At 55.0% G+C, this 13,095-nt stretch overlaps 1 protein-coding gene across 4 annotated transcripts in view; it reads left to right on the forward strand.

The window, feature by feature from the left end:
• ITGAL (integrin subunit alpha L) overlaps positions 1–13,095 on the forward strand; it is a 40,486-nt gene that overhangs the window by 23,259 nt on the left and 4,132 nt on the right. For 3 of the 4 annotated variants that reach the window (XR_003523186.2, XM_027612547.2, XM_027612550.2), the window contains 12 exons: positions 362–418; positions 512–585; positions 930–1,071; positions 2,883–2,993; positions 3,333–3,412; positions 3,511–3,597; positions 5,130–5,205; positions 9,838–9,951; positions 10,211–10,267; positions 10,364–10,462; positions 10,866–10,961; positions 11,645–11,755. Coding sequence is in view for 3 of the 4 variants with exons in the window: in XM_027612547.2 (XP_027468348.2) it covers positions 362–418; positions 512–585; positions 930–1,071; positions 2,883–2,993; positions 3,333–3,412; positions 3,511–3,597; positions 5,130–5,205; positions 9,838–9,951; positions 10,211–10,267; positions 10,364–10,462; positions 10,866–10,961; positions 11,645–11,755 (1,104 nt within the window). In the remaining variant the exon portion in view is untranslated. The remainder of the gene's footprint in view (positions 1–361; positions 419–511; positions 586–929; positions 1,072–2,882; positions 2,994–3,332; positions 3,413–3,510; positions 3,598–5,129; positions 5,206–9,837; positions 9,952–10,210; positions 10,268–10,363; positions 10,463–10,865; positions 10,962–11,644; positions 11,756–13,095) is intronic. The other variant, XM_027612549.2, reaches the window with a different exon arrangement.

The following is a 13,095-nucleotide window of genomic DNA, read 5'->3' on the forward strand; positions in this document are numbered from 1 at the left end:
AGCTGGGGTTTGCCAAGGAGAACCACAGTAAGAGCTAGTCACTGGCGGGTGAGCCCAGGGAAGAAGGAGATGGGCTAGGAGGAGCTTTGGAGCTGCTTTGTCAAGGCCAGGTTCTCTTGCCCAATGGACACCCTGAGCCTCGGCCTCCCTTGAGGAGCTGCCATTTGAGGTCTGCACAGGTGAGCTTGGGGCTGAGTCAGGAGCGTGAGGTGCCACCTGGGGCGGGCCTTGGCTCCTGAGAGGGGCCGACCAAGCCAGCCCATCTGGGCCCCAAGCTCTGAGCCCCTCCAGCCCTCCTTCGAGAGTTCTGCTGCCTCAACTCACCTGTCTTGTCTCCCGGCCCTCCCACCACTCTGCTCAGCAGGGCAAGGACATACAGCCCATCCTGAGACCCTCACCACACGCAGAGGCCAAGGAGGTAAGAGGGAAAGAGAGGCAGCTGGAGAGGCCAGGCTCCCTCCCTCCCGGGGCTGGGGCCTGAGTCTCCTAGTCTTTCTTCTTGGCCTTTCAGATCCCTTTTGAGAAGAACTGTGGGGAGGACAAGAAGTGCGAGGCCGACCTGGGGCTGTCGTTCTCGTCTGCAGGGTAAGGCGTCCAGCCCCCTGGGCCCTCCGGTGCCCCCTGGTGTTTTCCTGAGGCAGCTCCTGGGTGTGGGAAAGAACAGGGCGCTTCGAGTCCGGAGACCCGCGTCTGTACTCACTAGACCTGCCTCATGGGCCTTCGCTCACCTCTCGGGGAAATTCCAGTCCCTTGGGCACGCCTGTCAGGATCAGCTGAGGTCGCATCACTCAAAGCCCGTGCGCAGGAGCTGATTGGGGTGTATTCATTTTTTTCTAGCCTAGCAGATCCCTCAGTTCTGACAGCCCCCGCCTCTGATCCTGCTTCCTTCACCTGGGCCCCTGTGACGTTTCCCTGGTCTCGCCCCGCAGATCCAGCGTCCTGCGTCTGACCCCCTCCGCCAGCTTCTCTGTGGAGCTGATACTGAATAACTTGGAAGAGGACGCCTACTGGGTCCACCTCCACCTGAGCTTCCCCCGGGGACTCTCCTTCCGCAAAGTGGAGATGCGCCAGGTGAGCGCCAAGGCAGGGCCTGCCCAAGTCCTCCCTTGTCCCCACAGCTTCTGCTCCCCTCGCAGGGCCTCAGGCAGACTGGACACCCTGAAGATGCGGGCAGCAGCAGGCGCGCAGAAGCCTTGCGCCCACATCCGGGTTCTCAGCCTGATGGCCACCCTCACCCTCCGTGGGCCTCAGATCCCCCACCAGAGAGGCTGGGGACACCCCCAGGGCTAGCGAGAGGGTCACATGGAATGGAGAATGTGACAGAGGCTCATGGATCTGGTGACCAAGAAGGTATACGCAGATTTAGTGAGCTCCGGCTCCCCCCCTCCTAAAGGGGACCAACGTGTTTTTGCGGGGTGGTCTGGGTTGTTTTTATTTTATTTTATTTTTTTATTTTATTTATTTTGTTTATTTATTTGACAGAGAGAGACAGCGAGAGAGGGAACACAAGCAGGGGGAGTGGGAGAGGGAGAAGCAGGCCTCCCACTGAGCAGGGAGCCCGATGCGGGGCTCCATCCCAGGACCCTGGGATCATGACCTGAGCCGAAGGCAGACGCTCAACGACTGAGCCACCCAGGCGCCACCAAGCCTGGGTTGTTTTATTTTTTTTTATTTTTTTTTTAATTTTATTTATTTATTCATGAGAGACAGAGGGAGAGAGAGAGAGAGAGAAGCAGAGAAGCAGAGGGAGAAGCAGGCCCCCAAGGAGCAGGGAGCCCGATGCGGGACTCGATCCCAGGACCCCGGGATCATGACCTGAGCCGAAGGCAGACGCTTAACCATCTGAGCCAGCCAGGCGCCCCAAGCCTGGGTTGTTTTATTATTTTTTTTTAAAGATTTTATTTATTTATTTGAGAGAGAGAATGAGAGAGAGAGAGAGTTCATGAGAGGGGGGAAAGGTCAGAGGGAGAAGCAGACTCCCTGCTGAGCAGGGAGCCCGATGCGGGACTCGATCCCGGGACTCCAGGATCATGACCTGAGCCGAAGGCAGACGCTTAACCATCTGAGCCAGCCAGGCGCCCCAAGCCTGGGTTGTTTTAAATACAACTTTTACTTTGTTAATTCTCAGCACAGAAGTAATACATGATCACCACAGAAAGCTGGAAATCACAGAGAAGTTTAGAGAAGACTATCACCCCATACTCCTACTACTCAGCACTTACTACTTTTAATATTTTGGTGTTTATCCTGCTGTGTATCTACACACATACATATAAATTACGTTGCATATTCATTCATCCTGTACTTGTTTTTACTGATTGGCAATTTGTTCTCCATTTGGTTATTTTTCCTCCTTGTTTTTAAAACAAATGGTTATTGTGGTAAAATATATGTAATAGCAAATGTACCATTTTAGCCCTTTTCAAGCATACAGTTCAGTGGCACTGAGAACATTCACGATGTTGTGCCACCCATCTGTTTGCAGAATTTTTCCATCATCTCAAACAGAAGCTCTCAATCCATTAAAAGCTATAATTCCCCATTCCCCACCCTTTCGCCCCTGGTCATCTCTCATCTACTTTCCGTCTCTATGAATTTGCCTATTCTAGATTTTTCACAGACGTGGAATCGTAGGATATTGTCCTCTCGTGTCTGTCTTCTTCGCTTAGCATGGCATTTGTGAGGTGCATCCATGTGACAGCATGGGCGAATTTGCTTTTTAAGGCTAAATAATACTCCATTTTATGGATAGACCACATTTTGTTTATCCGGTCATCTTTCGGTGGACATTTGAATTATTCTCACCTCCGGGAACCCCGGAGGCCTCCGGGAACCTTGGCCTTGCCCACTAAGAAGTCTGTTCCTTCTCTTCTCACCCGCAGCCCCACAGCCAGATACCTGTGAGCTGCGAGGAGCTTCCCGAGGTATCCGAGCTTCTGACCAGGATCCTCTCTTGCAATGTGAGCTCTCCCATCTTTAAAGCAGGTAGCTTGGTAAGTGCCTCAAACCCTGAGGAGCCAAGCCGCCGCCGCCCAGAGGCTCTGGGCTGAGGTAGGGAGGGAAGGGTGCAGGTGATGGGTAAAGAAGCTCCCCCCTCCTACCCCAAAGGGAATGACAGCTTGGACTTTGGAATCAGATAAACCTGGGGTTGGGTTATTCATTTTGTGACCTTACACACAACTTAAATGTTTGGAACTTTGGATCATCATCTGTACAATGGGGATAAAACACCTATTTATGGGGCCAAATAACAGTGGTCCCCGGTGTCACAGCAGTTGGGCTTGGGGACCCTGAAGTGCTTCCCTCCTCATTGCCCTCTCCTCCCCTGCCAGGTTGCCATCCAGGTGATGTTTCATACGCTGCTGAACAGCTCCTGGGGGGACTTTGTCGAGCTGCACGCCAATGTGAGCTGGTGAGCAGGCCCCAGGCAGGCGCCCCGGCTCGCAGACAGCCACGCGGTTCTGGCCACGCGCTTCTCCTAACGCTGCCCTCTGCCTTGCCCCTGTGTAGTGACAATGAGGACTCAGACGTCTTGGGGAACAACTTGGCCACCACCAGCATCCCCGTCCTGTACCCCATCAACATCCTCACTGAGGAGTAAGTCCTGAGCAGCCCACCAGCCCTTTCCTCCCACCTCCCCCTCCCCCACCCAGGGCTCAGCCTTGCCTCCCGGGGCTCTCCTTCAGAGCCACCTCCTTTCCTCTGGCCCCCCAGGGGTCATTAGAACTGATTCCAGCCATAACCCCAAGAGTTTTCAACACCCCAAAGAGTGGAGGCCCTTTAGGAGTTCTGAGATCAATGGTTTACTGATGGAAGAAAAAGCACACGGAGTGTTGACCTTATTTCAGACACTGTGCTCGTTGCAGTGCACAGCTGGGGCCTCCCCTGGAGCTTTCAGCCCCTCGGGGGCAGCTGTGCCTCTCTCCACATTACCGGGGAACAGGCAGGCTCAGAGGAGAGAGGAACTCACCCAGAGTCATACAGCTAGGAAGCACCGATGCTGGCATCCGAATTTCGGTCTCTCTGACTCCAGAACCCCGTGCTAGAGGCCCCCCGCTTCCTGGGGGCCAGGAGCGCTGGGAGAGAGAAGGAGAAACTGTTTGCAATGGCTCTTGCCCACAGAGAGCTCATAGTCAGGTAGGAGAGGCCAAGCTCATGCGAACACAGAATCAGTGAGTCTCACAAGGTTATGGCGGGAGGGACCCATGGGGATCCCCAGTTGGATTTTCTCATTTACAGAAAAGAGGATGAAGCCCGAAAAGTGGAGTAGCTTTCTCAGGTTGGCTCAGTGAGGGGGGGACAGGGACAGTGACTGAGCCAAGGTCTCTGGTGCTTTTGAAGGCAAATGCCAAACACAATGATATTATCTGGAGTGCGATATGAAATTAGAGCCAGGAGAGGTGATTTGGGTTGGAGGAGAGATGGGAGGGCTCATGGGGAGGTAGGGGCTTAAACTGGGGTCTGGGGAATGAGGGGGTTCAGATAAGGGCCAGGGAGGAGGAAGGACGTTCTCCCAAGAGAGAAAGAGAGAGAGAGAGAGAGAGAGAGGGAGAAGAGCGTAGACAAAAGGAAGCAGCAAGCAGTGGGGTGGATTTGGGGAGCAGGGAGCGTGCAGGCGTGGGGGACTACAGGTGTGTGTGGCGTGCAGCGGGCAGGACTGGACATGTGGGACTGTGGGCCTGACCCTTGTAGGCAGCAGGGGGCCATCGGCGGATTCCGAGTAGGCAGGTGGCAGGATCAGACAGTGACGTTAGGAAGGGCGTTGGAAGGATGGGATGGCGAGGAAGCCAGAGGCTGGTGCCATTATGCAGGAGATGAGGGACCCAGAAGACAACGGAGACCCTCGTGAGGTGGGGACCCTGTGTGGCAGGGAGCACACAGCTCCAAAGGCACATCTGCCTGGGTTCCAGCCCTGGCCCTCCATGGCAGGACACTGGACAACAGACAGACCCCTTCCACAAGCCTCACTTTCCAAAGGGAAACAGCAGAGCGCTGGAAGGTTACATGAGAGCAAGGCTGCGTGGTCCCTGGGAGTCCCCTCTGAAGCTTCCCCTGGCCCAGGCCCCTGCCCTGCTGGAGATTGGGTCCTTGTCTTCTCTTTCTACCTCTGCTCTTCCCTCTCTCCACAGCAAGGAAACCTCCACACTGTATGTCAGCTTCACCCCCAAGGGCCCCAAGAGACACCTTGTCAAACACTTCTACCAGGTATGAACCTCCGCGTGAAAAGGCCCTTCTGGGTCACACAGTTTCCAGCCCCATCCTGAGGAAAGTGCAGAGGCTGCAGACACAAGCCCCATCCTTGGCGAATCCGGCGCCCTCCGCCTCATCCCGTGATCCTTTCTAGAGCTCCTCACAGCCCCCACGGAAGTGCCTCCGGCTCGTTTCCAGCACTGGATCCTTTGTGGGATCGCAGAGCTTGAGAGCCAGAAGCACTCTGAGAGAGAACCTAGATTTTCATTCACACGTTTAATGAACCACAGGTCTAGTCTAGGTACTTTGCTAGATGCTGGGGCAGCAGGTCAGTCAGTCAGGGCCCCTGACCCAGTTCTCTGCCTGGTGCTTTATATACGTGACCCCACGCCCCCGTGATTCTCACCCCAGAAGGTAGAGGCGTGGCCATTTCCAGGGTACAGATGAGACATCCACAGCACAGAGAGGCCGAATAACTTGCCAGGTTACACAGCCACTAAAGGGGAAAGGTCAGATTCCAGCACTTACTGGAATACCAAATTTCATGTTTTAACCTCTACGTTAATGATCTGTCACTTCTCATGCCATATGCTCAGGGCTGTAATAGCAATCTTCATGGGAACAAAGAAGAGGGAGGCCAGCCCCTGAGACTAAAGCTCTAGGAGTCTAAGGCCTTTTTAGAGGTAACCTCAGAGAGGAATAGGCACTGACTGTGCCGAAGGCATTCTTGTTTTCCCATGGAGGAAACTGAGGCCCCAAAGAGAGACTGTCTTTGCCCAAGACCGTGTTGGCGTCAGGGCAGACTGGGGCAGGAACCCAGCAGGAGAGGGACCCCAGGCAGGCAGCCCGTTTAGAACAGAGGCTGGAGCCATCTCCTCCGGAATCAATGATGGAGGAGAGGGACCCTTGGGGAGGTCAGATGCCCATTTGCACAGAGAATGGCCAGTAGGATTGGTTTCTAGTGCTGTTCACTGGGATGCCTCTGGGTTCCCCAAGGAGGTTGGCAGACTAGTCCTTTCGCCAGCAGAATAGTGGGGAAGACTTGGGCAGGCATGGATCCAAGCCTCAACTCTACCCCTGGATCTCTGTGTGACCTTGGGCCAAGGGCTTATCTGTCCATGCCTCAGTTCCCTGCTGTGACAAATGGCATTTGGAACGAGAACTTGTGGGTGTTGTGAGGTTGAAGTGGGGTACTTACTCCCCGTGGAGTGCTTGGCCCAGTGCCTGGGGAGTGGAGGCTGTTCATGGCTGAGGCGGGTCTTGGGCCTCAGCCTGGAGATTCCACAGCGACTGTGGAAGCCTGCTTCCCTTCTTGCCCCACTCCTCTGGGAACCAACTCAAACCTTTTGTGCTCCCACCTGCCCCCACACCCCATTTCTCTCTCTCTCAGGCTAGTCACCAGGGCCAGATGCCTCCGGCCACCTCCAGCCACCTCAGCACCCTCCAGCATCTTAAACTCTGCATTTGGCTCCCTGCCTCCTGGCCTACCGCGCAGCCACTCTTGCTAAAGGCCCTAATGATGTCTGTTTTAACGAAACCCACCTAGGCGTGGGACCCTGGGGATCTTTCCCTCCTGCCGGAAGCTCTCCTGTTAGTTGCCACAAGGCGGTCAGCTCGGGTCTGTTATGAGCTCAACAGGCATGGTAATCCAGTGAGAGCTGGGCAGCCGGCCCGTGGGGTCTTCTTCCTCATGGCCTCCCTCTCCCCTGGCCGGTTAGGCGTACAGGCTTCTGCCAGACCTGAAATCTTTTTAAAGCTCTGCCATTTCAAGCTGTGTGGCCTTGGGCAGTTCACTTAACCTCTCTGAGCCTCAGTTTTTCAATTGGTAAAATGGGGATGATAACCGCACCTACTTTAGGTGGGTCCATCAACCAGGAAAGGTGATAGAACACAGCCCATCCGGTCTCTGGAGGCGCAGCCTGGGTTCAGGTGCCCGCTCTGCTCCCCGATCACTTCAGACAAATTCTTCTCCCTGAACCTCAGTCCTCTGCTCTGTGACACGGGGACAGTGCTGCCCACCGCAGACACCAGCACTTGGCGAGAACCACGGGAGGCCCAGCAAGCGTTCGTGCGTGCGTCTCCCCACACGCCCCGTCTTCACCGCCCGCCGGCGTGGGTTCCCACGGTTCGAGCCCCCCTCCCAGCTCACAACTCCGCACCACGACCCTCCTGCTCCCGCAGCGCGCCTGGCCCTGCAGCCTGTCACTGCTCTCCGCCCAGATGCCCTGGCACGTCTTTTTTTCCGCCTTTTTTAACAGCTTTATGATAGAATGAGATACAGGTCACAGTCCATACGATCTCTTACCTGCTTTTTTATTTTATTTATTTATTTATTTTTAAAGATTTTATTTATTTATTTGAGAGAGAGAGAGAATGAGAGATAGAAAGCACAAGAGGGAAGAGGGTCAGAGGGAGAAGCAGACTCCCTGCCGAGCAGGAAGCCCGACGTGGGACTCGATCCTGGGACTCCAGGATCATGACCTGAGCTGAAGGCAGTCGCTTAACCAACTGAGCCACCCAGGCGCCCTCTACCTGCTTTTTTAAAAAAAGATTTTATTTCAGAGAGAGCACACAAATGGGGGGAGGGGCAGAGGGAGAGGGAGAAGCAGGCTTCCTGCTGAGCAGGGAGCCGCAAAGTGGGGCTTGATCCCAGCACCCTGGGATCGTGACCTGAGCCGAAGGCAGACACTTAACCGACTGAGCCACCCAGGCGCCCCTGATTTACCTGCTTTTAAAGTGTACAGATCAGGGGCACCTGGGTGGCTAAGTCCCTTAAGGGTCTGACTTTGGCTCAGGTCATGATCTCAGGGTCCTGGGGCCCCCTGCTCAGCAGGGAGTCTGCTTCTCCCTCTCTGCCCCTCCCCCTGCTTGTGCTCTCTTTGTCTCTCTCTCAAATAAGTAAATAAAATCTTTTAAAAAATAATAAAGCATAGGGTTCAGTGGCTCTTAGTATATTAGTAAAGTTGTACAATCATCACCATAATCTAATTTTAGAAGATTTTCATTATTCCGGAAAGAACCTCTATGTAGGGGAGGAATCCTACAGTATGGGGTCTTTTGTGACTGGCTTCTTTGAGTTCACATGGTGTTTTCAGGGGTCATTCGCGTTGTAGCCCAGGCCAGTTCTGTATTCTTTTTTATTGCCAGATAGTATTACATCGTGAGGTAGGCCAAGCTAGATTTGTCCGGGCATCAGCTGGTGAGCATCTCGGTGGTTTCCACTTTTTAGCTTTTATAGACCGTGTTGTTTGAACATTCCTGCACAAGTTTTGGTGCAGACATGTTTTATTTATCTTGGGTATATACCTAGGAGTGCAGTTGTTCCTCTTGAAGCTTTGTCTCAGCATGTTCTAAACCAAATGTATCACTTTCCCCTAAGCCAGCATCACCTCAGGGGTGCTCAAAAGCACCCTTTTCCTCAAGCAAAACTTCCAAGTCTGGGTGAATTTGTCCTCCCTCTGTGCCGGGCCCCCCTGCCTCCTCAACTTCTATTCCGTATTCTCTTGTCTCTTTGGCCCCCACTACTGTTCAGACTCAGGTTCCTCTCCCTCTTACAGCTGTTGGCACAGGCTCCTGGCTTGGACCTCGGCCTGCCTTCCCCGCCTCTTTCCCTTCTGGGCCTGGCGTGAGGGAGCCCCCCCAGAGCCTGCCCTCCTCAGCTGACTTGCCTTGCCTAGTTGAGGGTCCCCTGATTTCTGGACTTAGGCCTTCTGGGCACACAATCTCACCCCAAGTCTCCTTTCCAGACGTATGTGCTACCTCCTCTCTGTCCCAGGCCCCCTACCTCCTGCTGTGTCACACTCGCCTGGTGCTGTCCTGACTCCCCACATTTTCACTTCCTGGGTGCCTTCTGCCATCTTCATCTGTTCCAGTCCTCTCTGTCGTCCACGGCTAAAGTCAAATGCTGCCTCTGACATTAGGCCTTTTCAATTTAATATACCTGATATTTTTCAAGCGTCCACAAGTGTTTGTCAGGTGACTAATGGTAGAACCTCTCCAACTGGATATCAGTTTCCCTGTTTGGCCTCCCTGAGCCGTGGTTCCGTGGTGCTACTCCTGGGTCACTTTCTTCTCCGCTTCTGCGTCTCCCAGGCCTCGCACAGTTGGCCCTTTCATCTAAAAGGTACTCAGGACTTGTTTCTTAAATCAGTTCCGTGCCCTCGCCAAAATGAGTCCTTCCCAACCTGCATTGTGCAAACAATTTTTGCATCTATCCTTGTTAAATGCCCTTCGTTCTTTCTTTCACTCATTCAAGCATCGATTTTTCTGGAGACCTGCTGTGTGCTAAGTAGTTTGTCAGGCAGCAGGGAATTGTTAGGGAAAGAAGCCACAGCTGCTGCCTTCACGGAGCGTGTAGTCCGTGGACAGACAGACCCACGTCCTGCTGGGGACGTGGAGCGCTGGGGGAACACATGGCGGGGTAGCCGCCCTCCCCTTGGGGAGTCAGCCGAACCATCAGAGATGATACTTGAGCGGTACCTTGCTGGGTGTGCAAGGGTTTGCCCCGTGGAGAAGGCAGAGAGGCATAGGTAGCCCGCACTGGCCTGACGTCTCCCCCACCCCTCCCTCGGGCCTCAGCCAGTGAGGATTGCCTCTGGAGGGGCAGCTGGCATTTAGGGCTCTGCGGGCCCATGTCCTCTGTCCTAGGTGAGGATTCAGCCTTCTGTCTATGACCACAACATGCCTGCCCTGGAGGCCTTGGTTGGGGTGCCAGGGCCTCACAGCGAGGGGCCCATCACACACAAGTGGAGTGTGCAGATGGTGAGTACTGCCCAGAGGAGGGAGAGACACCCAGGTTGGTGGGAGTGAGCCCATAAAGGGGTACAGATGTGTGGGAAGGGAGTGAGGATGGATGCATCCTGCTGGGCTCAGTGATTTCTGAATCTGCCAAGAGCCAGTGGGAGTGAACTGGGATGCCCTAGATCCGGCAAGTTGGGAGGGAGGCCACGTTCTGGCCTTAAGGGGCCAGCGTCCTCTCTCTGCTCTGGACTAACCAAAGACCCCGTCTCATCATTCCTAGGAGCCTGCTGTGACCTGCCATCCTGAGGATCTCGAGAGGCTGCCCAGTGTGGCTGAGGTCCGGGCCCATGGGCTCAGAAGCTGGGGTGGGGGCCGGCAGAGTGCAGGTGGGAAGACAGGCCTCACTGACCCCTGCTCTCTTCATTCTTGACAGCCTTGTTTGCCCAGAACCAAGTTCCACTGCCCACTTGTCTTCAAGGAGGAGATCCTCGTCCAAGTGAACGGGACTGTGGAGCTGGTGGGAGAGATCGAGGTAGCACCTGCTGGCAACAGACGCAGGGGGTGAGGGGATCCCGAGGGCTGAGCAGTGGGCTTCCGCACCAGATGGGCTTCCTGCATTTTTCTCTAGTACCCGGATGCAAAGCCCTGATATTTCCACAGTGGCAGATGAAAGAGAACCATGATTGGCTTGAAATTTGCAGGGCTGTTTTCATGGGCCTATGGATGGTTCTTCTGGGTTCCCTGTAGGAAAAATTTCCTTCCAGCCGTGGGATGTGGCCCATTAGGACACTACGGTAGAGAACTCAGAAGCCGCGGTGCACCCCACTGGGGCCCCTTCTCCTCGGCTTCTCCCCCTCAGTTGAGGTGGGGTGCAGAGGTCAGTGGGTTGTGCTCCTTGTTCCCCTGGCCTGACGTCTCCCCCAACCCTCCCGCAGGCCCCCTCCGTGTTCAGCCTCTGCAGCTCTCTCTCCATCTCCTTCAACAGTAGCAGGCATTTCCACCTCTACGGCAGCAATGCCTCGCTGGCCCAGGTATGGCTTTGCCTCCTCAGAAGCTTCGGGAACAGAGGGCAGCAGGGGGCTCCGCGGAGCCCCAGGGCAGAGCTGGAAGAGCTCGAACCAGAAGCCAGAGGGGCCCCGTGGGAGGTCTGGGCTGGGCCCAGAAGGAAGAGCTTCCTGGCACTCAGAGCTGTTGGCCTTGGCCAAGGCCGTGCTGGATGCCATGGGCGCCCCGCCACCACTGGTGGGCAAGCGGGCCCCACGGTCACCTGTCTGAGACGTGTCAGGCAGAGATCAATTCGATGGCAGCTCAGCAAAGGGTACCCACCCCGTGTCCACTCTGAGCATGACGGGAAAGTGCTCGAAGCAGAGCAAGCATTGAGTGTGGGGGCCCAGGCCACCCAGGCAGGAAGCTCGGAGCAGGGGAAGGGAAGCTGCACCTCAGCCAGATTCTGGAAGGTTTTGCATGCTGAGCTGAGATTCTGGCATTTCATTCTGGGCCCCAAGGAAGCCATGTCAGGGCTTCCGATGGGTGGTGTGCACGTTTACCAGCTCGCTCGGGCAGCTGCACGGGGAGGTTCACTGGGGAGAGGCATCTGGGCCAGCCTGGTGGTGTCGGGCAGCAGTCCCGACCAGAAACGCGAAGACGTCACCATTCACAAGCATGCTGGAGGTGGGAGAGCCTTCTCCTTACACCCCCTTCTCTCCTCCTGCAGGTCGTCATGAAGGTTGACATCATCTACGAGAAGGAAATGCTCCACGTGTACGTGCTGAGCGGCATCGGGGGGTTCCTGCTGCTGCTGGTGATTTTTGCTGTCCTCTACAAGGTGGGGGCTGCTGGGGGCCACGCGCCTGCCTGAGACAGCCAGGCTCGGGAGGGGGTTCACGGGAGTCGGGGCAGAGAATGTCAGGATCAGGGAGCGTTAAAGCTAGAGGCGGCCTCCGCCTACTCCCTCTTTCTACAGATAAGGCTCGTGAGGCCCAAAGAGCAAGGGAGACTTTTCTCCCCCATCCCTCCACCAAGCACTCGCAGAGCCAGGACTGGGGACCTGGGGAAGGGGGCTGCGCCCACGTCTCAAGGGCCAGGCCCTGGGTCAGAGCGACATCCCACAGACATGGTCCCTGCCTTTGCGGGACTCACAGTCTAATGGGGGAGACAGACAGGCGCACACATGGTAAGGGCTCCACTCAAGGGCCTTTGTGCTGGAGCCTCACTTAGGCTGGGGAAGTCCGGGAAGGCCTCCCAGGAGAGGAGGCATTTGAGTTGGGATTTGAAGGGGGAGTCGCCAGGTGAAGAATGCCAGAGGGCAAATGTTCCATATGAAGCCCTCAAATACTCCAGCAAAAGACAACGCAGAAAATTGGTTTCTTCCTGTTGCACTCCCAGAGGGTTGTCGCCAACAACCATTCGGTTTCTGTTCTTCCAGGTTCTAATTTTGTTGTTTAAATATGTGTATACGTGTGAGTGTGAGAGAGACAAAGAGAAAAGTCAGTGTCTGTGTACACAGGTGGAAAACGTAAATGGGGGGTGGGTGGCTCAGTCGGTTAAGCATCTGCCTTCGGCTCAGGTCATGGTCCTGGGGTCCTGGGATCGAGCCCCACATCGGGCTCCCCGCTCTGCGGGAAGTCTGCTTCTCCCTCTCCCACTCCCCCTGCTTCTGTTCTTGCTCTCACTGTGTCTCTGTCAAATAAATAAAATCTTAAAAAAAAAAAGAGAAAGAGAGAAGAAAATGTAAATGGAAGGATACCATATAAACTGCTTGGGAGCTTGTATTTCCCACCGGATATTCTATCTTGCTGTCTCTCCGTGTGAGCAGTCAGATGCACCTCTTACTCTTTAACCTGGCTGGTTTGCTGCTATCTGGATGCTCCACCTTTTATTTAAACAAGATCCCCACTGATAAGCATTTAGATGGTTTGTAATTTCTACCTATTTTTTTAAAGATTATTTATTTATTTGACTGAGAGCAAGAGAGAGAGAGAGCAGAGCAAGGGAGAACACAAGCAGGGGAAGGGGCAGAGGGAGAGAGAGAAGGAGACTCCCCACTGAGCAGGGACTCCCCCGCTGCCCCCGACTTGGGGCTCCATCCCAGGACCTCGGGATCATGACCTGAGCCAGAGGCAGATGCTTAACCCACTGAGCCACCCAGGCGCCCCTAATTTCCAC

This window comes from Zalophus californianus, chromosome 10 (genome assembly GCF_009762305.2).
Source record: "Zalophus californianus isolate mZalCal1 chromosome 10, mZalCal1.pri.v2, whole genome shotgun sequence".
Classification (NCBI taxonomy): domain Eukaryota; kingdom Metazoa; phylum Chordata; class Mammalia; order Carnivora; family Otariidae; genus Zalophus; species Zalophus californianus.